Source organism: Nestor notabilis, unplaced genomic scaffold, assembly GCF_000696875.1.
Source record: "Nestor notabilis isolate BGI_N333 unplaced genomic scaffold, ASM69687v1 scaffold5047, whole genome shotgun sequence".
Classification (NCBI taxonomy): Eukaryota; Metazoa; Chordata; class Aves; order Psittaciformes; family Psittacidae; genus Nestor; species Nestor notabilis.
This window is the reverse complement of record NW_009937663.1, coordinates 43909-57828: the sequence shown is the minus strand read 5'-3', so window position 1 is coordinate 57828 and position 13920 is coordinate 43909. Positions and strand designations below refer to the sequence as shown.

At 35.0% G+C, this 13920-nt stretch overlaps 1 protein-coding gene across 1 annotated transcript in view; it reads right to left on the bottom strand.

Moving 5' to 3' along the window:
• AKAP9 (A kinase (PRKA) anchor protein 9) overlaps positions 1-13920 on the bottom strand; it is a 72523-nt gene that overhangs the window by 19684 nt on the left and 38919 nt on the right. Inside the window, 9 exon segments of the mRNA XM_010018914.1 lie at position 1; positions 3-137; positions 2320-2499; positions 2740-2892; positions 3297-3401; positions 3512-3688; positions 6554-6673; positions 8659-8891; positions 11086-11298. The exon segment at position 1 is cut by the window's left edge and continues 965 nt beyond it. Coding sequence (XP_010017216.1) covers position 1; positions 3-137; positions 2320-2499; positions 2740-2892; positions 3297-3401; positions 3512-3688; positions 6554-6673; positions 8659-8891; positions 11086-11298 — 1317 coding nt within the window.

Sequence of the window (13920 nt, the reverse complement as noted above, 5' to 3'; positions counted from 1 at the left end):
TGCTGAAGCTTGTCGATAACATCATGCAACTGCTCTACTTCCTCATAATTTTTTTTCTTTATGCATTCTTGATCACTTTTCAGACATTCTATCTGGGCTTCAAGCTCCTGAATATGTTCGTTCTGTTCTTCAATAACCTGGGAAAAGAAGAAAACAAACAAAAGAAAAGAACTTCATAATGGGTAACTATTAAAACCTCAGATAATTTTTCTCCAGGATTTCAGCAACCGTTTAATCAAACATTGTAACATCTTGTAAAAGAAAGTGTGTTCTCTGTGAATTTCTTGATGTCTCTTGTAAAGCTTTATGGGAATCAGGACATCTTCAAGACTGACAAAGTAGCCTGTGATCATAATGAACTGCAAAATAGGTGTGAAAACATCAAATTAAGTGAAAGCATTTGTAATATTCACAGACATATGAAACACTGAAGAAACAAAGTGGATGTATTTTCTTAAGGGAATGTCTGGATATCTGAAATGAACAGTGCTTCTATACCATAAAAGGCAGAAAGAAATCTGTCAAAAATATTCAGGAAGAGATACTATGAAACAAAATGTAATGGTACCTACAGGAGGTAGGAACTGTAAAAGGGCCTTTCAGAAACATGAAGAATTAAAAAAAAAAAAAAAAAAAATAGGCAGAAGAAAGATGACTAAATTAGTTACTAAAATAGCTGTGATTTTTCCTTTATCTGTCAATACTTCATTAGGTTTAGTTAGCTAAATAGAATAATAACGTAATTGTGTAGTAAGTATAATATGTACAAAAAAATTACAAATGTGACCATATAAATTAGAGGGGCTGATTTGCCAACCTAGAACTTATTTTTAAAAATCCACAGAGACCATAGGAAGTTCAAAACCACTCAATAAAATGTAGATAAGCCAACAGTTTTCAAAAGAACAGAACAGTGATCCTGGTGATTGCTATCAACAGCATAATAGTTTCTGTTCTTCATAACATAATGGAATAAAGCACCATAGAAGACAAATACAGCAATTAAAAGAAAAGCACTTAATGGGATGAAGATGTCCAAGGGACTAGGAAAGGGATTAACCTAAGAAAAATCACTTCATATTCAATACTGATCTCATAATTAAGCAGAGCATTCTTATGTCCTGGAAAATATAACTGAGTGAGGGTGAAATTAAGAAAATTAAATTTTATATAACAGGAAAAGAAGCAATCATTAAAATGAATTATACCTCAATCCTGGGTATTTTTCTCAAGAGAAGAAATGTAACCATATTACTGTGGTCACTGTATAATGCAGAACCGTTCTGGATTCCTAAAGTATGATCTTTCCTAAATCCAATTTCCTAAACCCAATTAACAATTTTTTCATTATTCACTGAGGTTCATTAATACATAAATTGCACAGAACTTAGTGAAAATATCCAGCTTGGTCACAGCTCTATCTTAGTGGACTTAACAGTAGAAAGTTACCATATATTGAAGGTTAACAGAACTACTGTTCTCACCTTACTGCTTTGGGGTTAAATATTATGACTAATGAACGTTCACATTTAAAATGGCCAAAATGAAAATTTCATCCACTGAAAAAATTCCATTTTCTTTCTATAAAAAGAAAGTGAAGGCCTGTTTCTTCTGTCACATCAATGAACAGTAAGTAGAATTTCTGTTGAAATCAAATGCTTTATAGCTGTATAAAATGGAAGTAAGCCAGAAAAAGCAGCTTATTATCATAAATACACATAACTGAATTGTGAATATATGAACAGAAATCTACAGATGTTAGTTCTCAGTAAATAAAAGAAAGATGAATCTGATTATGTTCTTCTTGCTCTCCATTTCTAACAAAACACAGTTGTTTGAGTTTTTTTTGCACGTCCACCACACTTCAAACTGGATTAAGGATGTTGGCAGCTTTGGTATGATGGTAAAGTATTTACACAAGCTCATGGAGCATAAAAGTTTAACTGCTAAAAGACCCTATAAAAATCAGTTGTGACCCAACAGGTTTCACTGAAATGTAACAACCAAAAGTAAGTCATTGTAGAGCAGATGGTAGAATGAATGTTGAGAAGAATAAGGAATGAAAAAGAATTTAAGAGAAAAACTCAATCAGAAACTAGGCAGAATAATAATAAGAAAAGCAAGCAAAACATACCCTTCAAAAAAAGATTAGAAAAACCAGATAAGGGTTAAAGCATTGCTTGAAACTGAAGCATCTGCATTTTTAAATTAAGGCAGCAATGCAAGATGATGTAACTGGTGGGGGGACTGAGGGTTTTTTTTCTTTAAACAGCTAGCAACACAAAGCAGAACTCTGAAAAAGATTTTAAAAGTATGTACTTTGTTATCAGTTGTGGCTTCAAGTTGCTGTTGCAGTTTTGCTATTTGTTCATGAAGATTATCTATTTCCTGCTCCTTTTCTCGCATGATGTGAGCGAGCCTCCCAGCCACTAAGTGATGGTCCTTTACGGTGGATTCTTCAGATTTCTGGATAGCTAGTCCCAGTATTTCCATTTCATCCTACAAAAAAAACCCCACAAACCCATGTTACAGTTGTACATAACATTTTCTGCATATTCTTGTATGAGTATTTAAGGCAAAGGAATTAATATAAACAAACTGCATGGAATAAGAGTTACATGAGTTTATTAATATTTTACAAGTTGAACTGTGACATGCTTGAGAGAATTCTGTATCTTGGCTTTTTTCCAATAATGTATTTCTACAACAAAGCGCTAGGCTTCTCTGTAACACACCTACCTTATATAATTTGTTCTCCTGTTCAAGTTCTTGCAAGTGTGTAGTGGCCTCCTTTCGCTGAATTTCTAGTTGCATGTGCAATTGCTGCACTTCTTCATTTTTATTTTCTAGCTCCTCTCTGAACTGCTCCAGTTGTTCCTCAAGGTTTGTCACCTATGTTTCCAAAACAAAGGGTGGAAAAGGAGTAGACAGTCATACCAAAAATGAAATGTCCCAATTTTCAAGTGCAATGCCTACAGTAAACTGCTTTGGTATGCACAAGCAAAAGTCTGTTTTTAAACTGAATGGAGTTTTAAAACTCACTAAAAATCAGCTGAAATCACTCTGTTTTTTCTTAACTGGACTCAATTTTGGTTCCAGAAACACTCTTGTAAGCATTAATACAGACAATAACAACAGTTATGTTAGCTCACAAGAGAATTTCAAAGGCATGTGGACTGCTGTCTCTTCAATCTGTTAAAAAAATTCACCTTTATACCTCACTAAACTCAACAGGAAAGCAAAAATTAACAAATCAAAATATCAGCAGAAACATGGAACGTTTCACAGGTATTTACCTCCTTTTCCTTTCTGTCCACAGCTTCTCGTTCAGCTTGCAGTTGCACTTCAAGAGGTAATTCTCCCTTTACTATGATGGTGCCAAACTGTTTCCTTTCCTCCACCTTTAAATATAAATAATAGTAACAATAAACAGATAAAAAAAGATATACTGTTTTGTTCTCAAGAATATAAGAAAGTAATAACTACATGTTACTTTTAGACCAAACAATACCTTCTGCAAGTTGTCTGCACTGATGATTAAGGCTTGTTCCAGTTCTCTTATCCTGCATTCTAGTTTCTCAATTTCTTCATTTCGTTCTTGTATATCTCTCTGAAGTTGCTCCTTAGAGAGCAAAAGCTCACTGCATTTGTCTGTTTTTTCTTTTAGATGATTTGTTAACTGTTCAACCTGGTGACAATATAGCAAGAAGATGAATATATTGTACCAGACTGGAAGGGTTGGCTAGCAATAGCAACAGCACTCATTTTTGTCAGGGAAAAGATATCACTATTTTTTTTTCCTCATAACAAAACTCCTATTCTTTAGGTGAAACGGAATATGAAGTTAGGACACTGTAGTGCTACATCCAACAAATACAAACAACATTTTTTGAGAAGTGATATGTGCTGTGCTGTATCACGTGCTCTCTACAACTGACCTTATCTTCTGAACCCTTCAGACTCTCTAATCAGTTAAAAGCAAGTCTTATGGCATTCCTATGAAGCCCACTAAAAAGAGATACCTTTAACATCTACAAATGGAATATCTTGACCCTAAGGTCAAGATGCTATTTGCATCTTTGAAGAATATCATAGTTTTAAAAATCTGTGACAAAATTATTCAAAATAAGGAGTTGATCAGTGACACGAAGACCCACTGAGTTTTAGGATATGCCTTTAACATTGAAGAGAATTGCTATACTTCAGTCTTGAGAATCAGGAAGTTTTGGTTTCCTGGTGTTTTTGTTACATGGGACCAAACAGATGTGATGGGTGATATAATTTCACTCTCTATACAGCATATTAAAAGAGTAACTGAAGTAGTTAGAGATAGGAATGATCCCAGTTCTAGCAGGATTTCAGAAACAATTAATCAAAATTACAGATGATAAAGATCAGTAACAAATCCATGGTACTAGGCCTGATGCACAGAGTTAAGACCTGAGTTAAGCTAAGCAATCAAGCACAAGACATGGAAAGAAATGTTTGTCCCACTCAAAAAACTGATTTCAGTATTTACAATTAGGAAGTTACGATGTAGCCAAAAGGTAGAAGACTCAAAGCATTTCAATAGATAGGAGAGAGGAGGACCAGAACATAAAGGTGACAGGATGGTATTATTGACGTTATCCATCCATGAGTAACATCAAAGTCTGAAGTGACCACAGAAAAGTCCTGAGAGAGAAATGGAAAAAGAAAAATCAAGTCTAGAGCAAACCCTTTACTACAACCCTCCCTGGAATAAGTTGACAGAGTAAGCTGGAACAACAGTAAAAAAGAAACGGTTATTGACAAAAAATGTTCACGGCATTCACACAAAGCAGAAGAGCATTTCAGAAACCTTACAACTATGAAAAAATAAAGCTGTTACCTCAGAAAAGCATGAGAAATAATGACAAAAGGTATTATTTATTAAATATTCCAAGTAACTTTATGACATCAAAATATATAGTAAGACTATGTGCCTCACTTCATAAAAATTAAATGCAAATATAATATGCCATTGGAAATTCTCTGTATAATTTGTAAAGTATCTCTAAAATAGCTGCTACACCTGTTGCAGCTGTTTGCAGACACCATCTTATTGTCTATCTTTCTCCCTATCCAATCTAACTTAGAAGCATCTAATACAAATCTCAGAATTTTCATCACAGTTATAGTTATCTTTCATTTTAAAGCATGTTTTAAATTTTCATTGTAGCATATCTGCCAAATTTAAGGTATATACATATGTGTGTATAAATCAGGATGATTTTTACATATAGGTTCTGCACAAAAAAAAAAAGGTCACTTTTCAGGATGTTATCAAATTAAGAATTCACATGCTACCCATGCCCCAAATTTTAACCAGATAGGTAACAAAATGAACTCAAAATGAACAATTTGGATTCAGGAAAACTACATGTGCTAAAGTCTGAGACATCTGTGGAATGTTTCAACAGGAGAGGAGTGTGTACACACTTTGCAATAGAAGGAAACGGATAGGGAATTGCTCCATATGCGTTAACATGCACCCAGCTACTTCCGGAAGATTCACTGTTACAGATGCTGCTGACAGCCATATCACATAGTGCTGAATTAATACTTTGACTAAGATTTCTTACAGACTTCTGTAATAAAATATATAAAGCCCCCCTACACTTCTAAATCTGAGAATTGTAAGTAATTAAATAATTTAGATAATTTACATCTCACACACTTCAACTTATGTTCTATTATGTGTATGATCCCAAACTATAAAATATAGAATACTAAATACTGATAATATTTAAGAATTGAATTATAAAAACTGAACTACCTCAATAAGAACTTTAATTTGAAAATCTCAGGCATTTTAATACTGAAAATCAGGCAAGAAAATAATGCAAATATATCAGCCTTGCTCAAGAAGCAGGACACAAGAAAACTCTCAAAAAATAAAATGCAATTTAACTGACTAACAAGTCATCAAATAAAACACGCAAGAGCTTCATAATGTATAGCATTTGTGCTGCTACCACTTTTCTTGATTTTGCTGGGTATAAGAGTTTTCTGAGACTCCCCTGAGCTACTGTTCTAGTCACTAAATATGTTTCAGTGGAGACAGACTTCCACTAGGGAGGTTCAACTGTACAGAGACAGTGCTACTACATGTCAGGTGGTAAAACTTCGTAACTCAATTCCTTCAGTTGTGTACCTGTGCTATAAACAGGATGTCACAAAACAGCATAAGAACATATAAAATCGCTAAAGTAGTCCTGAATGTTTCCACAGGCTTTTGAAAAAAAGTGGATTTTCTAAATTAAGTTATATGACAGAGCATTTTTGAAAAAGTTATGAAGTCGCTGTATGTCTACTTCTAAAAACAACCAACCAACCAACCAACCAAGAAACCCCCAAAATACAGTTTCACCACTTTCCCCCAACACCTTACTCTTAATTCTAAGGAGATTTACCTTCCTGACTCGAAAATAGATGCAGATTAGGTACACCATAACATAGCTTCATTACAGTCTCTTAACAGCTGTTGACTTGTCATTTATATTCATTGAGTACAAGTAATAAAATGTGTTACCTCTCTGGTTTGATGTTCATTGACAGGCTGACTCCTTTGTGGAATCTTAAGCTGTTGTTCCAGCTTCTGGATCTCTTGCTGGAATACGTCCCTCTCGTGCTCTCGGTCAATTGCTTGCTCCTGAAAGTTAAGAAATTATGTGGATACACCATTTGATTTCCATCTAAATTAAGTATATTACTACTACATATTTCCATTAATGTGAGGCTGGTAACAGTATGTCAGTATTTTTAAAGGTAGCAGATCCTCTTGCACCTACCATTAACAAAACCTCCTTTCAACATTTGGGGCATTTTTAATTAAAATTTCACTTTTAATTAAAAAATGAGGGCAGCATAAATACATTCAGTATTATTTCGCAAAAATAACAGTTTTGTTTCTTCCGTTCCAGGTACACCACATGAATGGTAATAAGCCAGGATCTTTAAATTTTCTTTTTTAATATTTGTCTTTGATATATGTAGCATAATTATAAATTAAGAATAGAAATTAATTCTGTGTTAATATTGATGAGGAGCTAAAAGTGAAACCCCGTTAAATACTATAAATGGTTTGAATTTTGCGTTTCAGTTTTAACTTTTGAGCCATTTCAGCTGTTATATCCAGTGAAGCATCACCTTTAAATGCCCCTTTGTAAAACAGACAAACCTTACCAGATGCATGAAAATAAACTAGCTGAAGTATCTGATACAAAGAGGAATGCTTCTGTCTAGCAACAAAGTATTTTGCAAAAATTCAGGAAACCAGAATAAAACCTCAACATTTACAAGTTGCAGATTTTAAAAACTCACATGCTGTTTTGAGGAAACAAAAGAATTCTAATGCTGTTATTACAAACAGCTACTCATCTCGGTAGTCTGTAACTCTCCTGCTATTGATAATCCCAAACCATAATGCATTTATAACTGTGAGACTTTTAATAGGAATTTCTACTTCTGAACCTTGTCCTATTATGACACACTAGTTTCAGTGAGAAAAATAATATTCTAACTGTGGAAGATTAAATTAAGCAAATCCATTTGTAGTAAGGAGTATCTGGATAAAAATCTCTCCTTTAATACTGCTTAGTAATAGATTATGCAGAGAAGGTGCCACAGGGCATTATATTTATTATGTAAGAATATTATTGCATTCTACTGCTGTCAGCTAGAGAGTTAACAGAGAAAGCACAGAGATAATAGTTTTCTCTCAACTGCAGTTTAACAGGACACTTAATAGGAATAAAATGGGAAAAGAAGGAGGTGGGGAAGATGGTGTTTGCTGAAAATGGGGTAGAGTCTAAAACAAAATTGCAGAGGCAGCCTGAGGCAGGAAAAGTTGGGTACAATAGAGGCAGCTGCCACTGTGAATGGGGACAAATGCACATAATATAACTGGCTGGAAGGTTCAGCTTAGTATCTCAGAGGTAAGATTCTTGGGTACTACAAAGGATAACTATAAAAGAAACTATGCTCCAACAAGTCTCATCCTTTTTGTTTTGGGGACCCCAGAGCTGAATGCAGTACTCCAGGTGGGGTCTCACAAGAGCAGAGTACAGGGGGAGAATCACGTCCCTCAACCTGCTGGCCGTGCTTCTTTCCATGCAGCCCAGGATACAATTGGCCTTCTGGGCTGTAAGTCCAGCTCATGCTCAGCTAATTTACCCACCAGTACCCCCAAGTCCTTCTCTGCAGGGCTGCTCTCAATCCCTTCATCCCTCAGCCTATACAGATAGCAGTTGCCCCAGCTCAGGTGCTGGACCTTGCACAGACTTTAAAATAATTCTAACCGACTTTATTGAAAAACATGGAATTTCTACCAGCTGCTAAAAATGGAAGTCACAAAAAAAGTTTCTTCATTAATTTTAGAAGTTTCCCATTATTTTAAACATTTAAGTCTACTGAGTTACACTAAGAAATACAGAGCAGTCTTAAGGAAGCATCTTGAATGAATTTTCAGCTTCTAAAACATTAATGAAACTCTTGGGCTGGAACCTGTAACACTGGTAGTATTGTGTGCTTTTTTATGTTTGCTCAGAATCTGAAAAAAGTAGCGTTTCCTGCTGGCAGAAACCTCAGTACAGGTGGTCACCCACCCTCACGGAACTAGCCTTTTACCATACTTACATCTAGAAATTTTCTTGTTTTCTCAAGTTGCTTCTCCAAAGCCTGGTTTTGCTGCCTTAAGTCCATTAGTTCTGCATTTTTTTCTTGTTCTAGCTCTATGAAACGATTGACCTGTTCTTCCAAGTCTATTTCCAGGACTTTCACTTGCTTCTGAAGGTCACCATACTCTTTTTCAGCTTGACGCTGTACTTCAATTTTTTCTTTCATCAGCTTTTCTGTTTCCTCCAGCAATTCTGGTTATAATAAAAGCACCACAGACTAATTTTAGATGTGAATAGTTCACAATGTTATGAAGCAGAACCACTCCCCAAGGTATCCATGCTGTACTCTGCAGAAGGATGCGAACTGGTTTGGGTTTTTACTATTTTTCTTTTTTAGAAAATGTATTTTCTTCTGAGAAATTATCAAGATTACCACTAAATCAAATCCATATGAAAACCACTATCCTTCAATTAGTCTTCAGAGAACTGTTAGTGAAGTTGTTCGGATCACTTGCCTGTTTAAGTTCCATATAAATTAAAAGGTCTTTGTGTAATTGAAAAGAAAATAAAATGCATGGGTTCAAACTACAGCTAGAGTAAGCTAATGATGAAGTACAGAAAACCCAACCGCCTTCTCATCCCCAGCATCAGTAAAATCAATCCACTCCCAGTCTTCATGATTGAATGTGATACATGTAAGTAATTTGAAGGAAACATTGAAAGACTTAGCAAGGTTGCCGGGCAGACAGAGAGGGAAATTACTGACCTGTAACTGGAGCTTTGTAAAATGAATGACTGCATGGATGCCCAATATTGAGTCCTCATGAAAAGGCAAGCATACACAGTAAAGCCCCAAACCACTCTATTAAGCCTCTGAAGCCACAGCCCACCGAAGTACATATTAACTAACCATACAAATCCCTTGAGGTAAAATCCAAACTGTAAAGTGCAATTACATTTGGATAATCTTTAAAACATGACTGATATTTAGACAGAAACAATACAATTTACTTTCACTATAGAAGAAAGATCCTTTAGGCACCATCATCTTACATCATATTTAACCAATTCTCGTTTCTAGGGAACTGTTATATATCAATATAATACAGTGTTTAGTTATTCTAATGAATGACTCAACTGTGTTTGGAAATCATAATGAAGAAAAAAAAGGCTACAAAAATCTCTCTCCAATACCATCTAAGTATCTGTAATTCATAGGTGAATAAGATGATGGTTATTCATGAATTTGCTTATCATGTTTAGAAATTATAAGAAATGTGGTTAGCGAAATGTAAAACTGAGTATGAAATACAACATCAAAGCTGCAGGCCAGTAAGAATTACAAGTAATGTCAGTAAGCCAAAAGCCCAATAATCCTGATTAACAATGTCAGTACGTTTAAGTCTTCCACCCAATTACAGATTGGCCATGCAACATACAAACACACCTGCTTGGGAAGCTGCATCGACTGCAGCATCTACTAGGCCTAGGAGAATAGAGAAAGAGAGAAAACAAAAAAAAGAAGCAAAGTAATTCACATGCCAGCTATAGTTTTCCTGTGGTGCAACAATGTAAGAGAAAATGAAGCCAAAGATAGAAATGGCATCTAATGATAACGTTGTTGAGATAACTTAGGGAATGTGATAAGTTACTCTGGTATGCATGATGTCAGTACCTACATACTTACAGAATTATCCTTATAGTTATTATACATGAAAATAACTTCAAAATACTTAGAAACCTAAACCAAATAACTAAACTGGAGTCCTTGAAAGATCAGTAATTCTTAAAATACTGCTATTGTAATTTTCTTCCCCTATCACACATAAAAGTTACTAGTTTAAGGAAGAATTAAAAGACACAGGGTAAATGCTTTTTTTTTTTTTGAGAAGCAGTTAGTTAGATTACATGGACATGGTATGTATCTGGAATTTTCACCACAGTGCTGAAAGTTTTCATTACAGGTTGGTAACAGGCTTTCCTTACTATACAACTTTTGTGCCATTCTTCCCCAAAAGAGGAATTTGTTACAAAAGTGTATCTTCTGTGTCTAAAGTAAGTATGGCAATCATGTTCTGGTAGGTATGCTTGCTAGTCCCTTTAAAATACTATTTGGAAAGTATTTAGACCAGCATTTTTATCCATAACTTCAAGATACTCCACCTCCAGTGATAATAAAAATAAGAGCAGATTTTCAGAGGTATCAAGCTTTGTCTGGCTTAAAGAATAATTGTGATTGCTCAATACTTCTGAAACCTCAATGATTTTTTTTTTAACATATCAAGAAAAGTTACTGTGCTAACACTAGGCAACAGGTATAAAAATACCCCATTTTGCCCTATCACATTTTTATTAATGATTACAAAGGAGGGGAGGAACCACTAAGATTACTTACTATTTTATTTGAAAGTATAAGAAAAAGAAAGTGATTGTAAGGAATACATACGCTGTTCGACTGGTCCTGCATCTGCTCTCATGGCATCCTTCTGTCTGGAAAGCAGCTCCTTTTCTTCCTGGATCTGCTGCTGTTCAGCCTCTAACTCCTGTAATTTGTTACCTGTACACAGTAGTTCTTGCTCAAGATGGTCAATTACATCTATTTTTTCCTGGAGTTGCTTTTCCAGAAATGCTTTTTCATCTGCGTAACCATCAATGAGGCCTGTAGACATAAATTTTGGGGCAGATTTTAAAAGACAATACAGAACAATTTGAGGTTTTTTGCATTGTCAAGTTACGACAGTATTCCCACATGCCTGAGAATATACAAAACCTGAAGATGTTTCCATTTGTTATCAATGCAAAGTAAAAACTCTGTGATCACTTAGTTCCCTATCAGAGGAAATCAAGTAACAGTGGTCTTTGCATATACAGTCCAAGAAACACAGATCTGCTCCTCATGCATATCAGCCAAGCACTGCTGACTAATCTTTTTTTCCCAGACTTGGATTCACAGAGAACACAACTGCACAGAGGGACTGGCTGTTGAAACAAAAATTACTGATCTAAAAACATCATTAACAGCAATTCAAAAATTTGAGGCAATACAAATGCTAGTAATTACTCCCATTGTATCAGATGCTGTTCAGAACCAGTACTTAACAGACTGGAAGTTGAGAGGGCATTCCCAGGTTAAATAGAGTGCACACCCACACCAAAAAGGTATGAAGGAGTAGTCTGCAAAGACCACATGTTGTGGTATTTACTCCTGCCTTTTTTTTTTTTTGTTTAAGAGATGTAACGAAGGTTGTCAGAGTTCAGTGAACAAATAGGCATTAGCGTTTCTATCACATTAGATAAATCACATCTGACACCACTAAAACACTAGAGGTTTGAAAATGTGTCAGTCGCAGCAGTTTTTGTGATAAAAAAGAAACAATCAAAAATGACACATTTTATCTCAAGAGAAGACAGAGTACCATCAGATGTATGATGAATTAAGACATCGTTCTGCACACCTATCAAAGGAATTTGATAAGAGAATGTAGTTTGGCTTTGTCAGAGTATGCTCACAACTCAGTTCAATGAGCAGAAGAGATTAAATAAGGAGAAGTCTATGGCATTTTTGTTTCGTTACATCACACCAAAAAAAAAGGTGCCTGTCATTTAGAAGTGCATTAATTTCAGAAGTTCACAATAAAAAAGGATTAAAAATGATTGAATTAATTCAGGAGTTATAAAGCATTCAAGCAATGAGGGACATTTTAGCTGAATTCCTGTGAAAGACTGAACTGAATTTGCTCAACTGTGCAATATATCTAGCAAGGGCTAAAACTAGCATCAGATTCTGTCTTATACTCCAGAACTGTTAATGAACCAAATCAAAAAAGCTAGTCTGTCAAGCCTTATAAACTGACATTGCTATTGCTCTGATTACAATTAAATTCCAGTTAGAAATTTTTGGCGATTTTTTTCCCCTTTTCAAGCTTCCAAGTTTTCTTCCCCAAATAAAACACTATCATATAAAAACCAGAGTGCAAAACATACTTTCATAGCTGTCATTAGATTTTTGTGTTTAATACACTTTCTTTGCTAGCAAAAAACACATATCTGCCTGACCTGTTTTATCTCCAAACCAGGCTCTGATGGAGTATTTCAAGTATTTAATGAAATTTTACAGGTAAATTCTGCCTTTATTTACATGTGGGCAATCCCATTATCACTAACTGGCATCTAGTAAGAGTCTGCAGGTTCTTTGCTGCTATTAGTATGCTTGCACAAGCAAATTTTATGACAGAATTGCACTGGTCAAGGGAAGAATCTACTTAATTTTAGATTATTTGCTTGTCTGGTGGTAATAGGATAAAAATGAAAACATGAAAATAAAAAATGGATAATAAGCAGGTCTCATTATGTGGGATGTCATCTTCAAATACAATTATGCAAGCACCCTTTGCAATAAAGAAGAGGCAAGTTCATAATTCTTGGTGGACAACCTGACTAACGTAAAAAATACAGACCCAGAAGGCAAAGTAACAGATAAGTTCACAATAAACACTTCTAAAAAATAAACTCAGCCTCTGGTGTTTTTTTAATTACTACTTGTAGGATTAAACTTATGCAGACAGCTCTGATATTATGACAGATTCCTACCTTTAAACAAAATTTAACTGTAACCTTTCTGCTTTGTCTTAATGTATTGGTCTATACTACCTTATTATTTAAGATGTGTGAATAAAAAAAACCCAACCTAACAAAACAAAAATATTATCCTTGAAGAAAAGCAGCAACAAACATAAAAGCTGCCAATGTTCTGAAATTCATCAATACTAAACAGTTCTGTAACTACATCTGTGCAAGAACATAAATTCTTGGGTCAACATTTTGGTAGAAGATTTAATCTTTCTTCGCATGTTTCGATAGGTTCTATATGAGGTTTTTTTCACTCTTAATTTAATATTAAACAAAAAAAAAGTAATAATGCCACTTTCAGATTCGAATCCACTCCCTGTGAAATCAGTTTTCCTCCTTTCCAGTTTTGCTAAAGCTACTGAAATGCTGCAGCCAGTACTGATGCTGATGACACACAACATTTATGCTGTGTGAACTGACAGGCCACCAAGTGTCTCTCACTCCACATTTTAGACACTTGGCTTCGAAACCTGCACTTCTTGTCTGGTTATGTGTGTCCATCTATTAATAGCGTGTGAACTCATGTTGGATTATCTATGTAAAAACAAGATGAAGACTGGCAGGGTAGCATTCTCAAGGAATACCATTTGGCTATGAAACTTTATGCTCCCACTTGGAAACAGACTTCAAAGAAGTCTGCTTATCTTTAGAA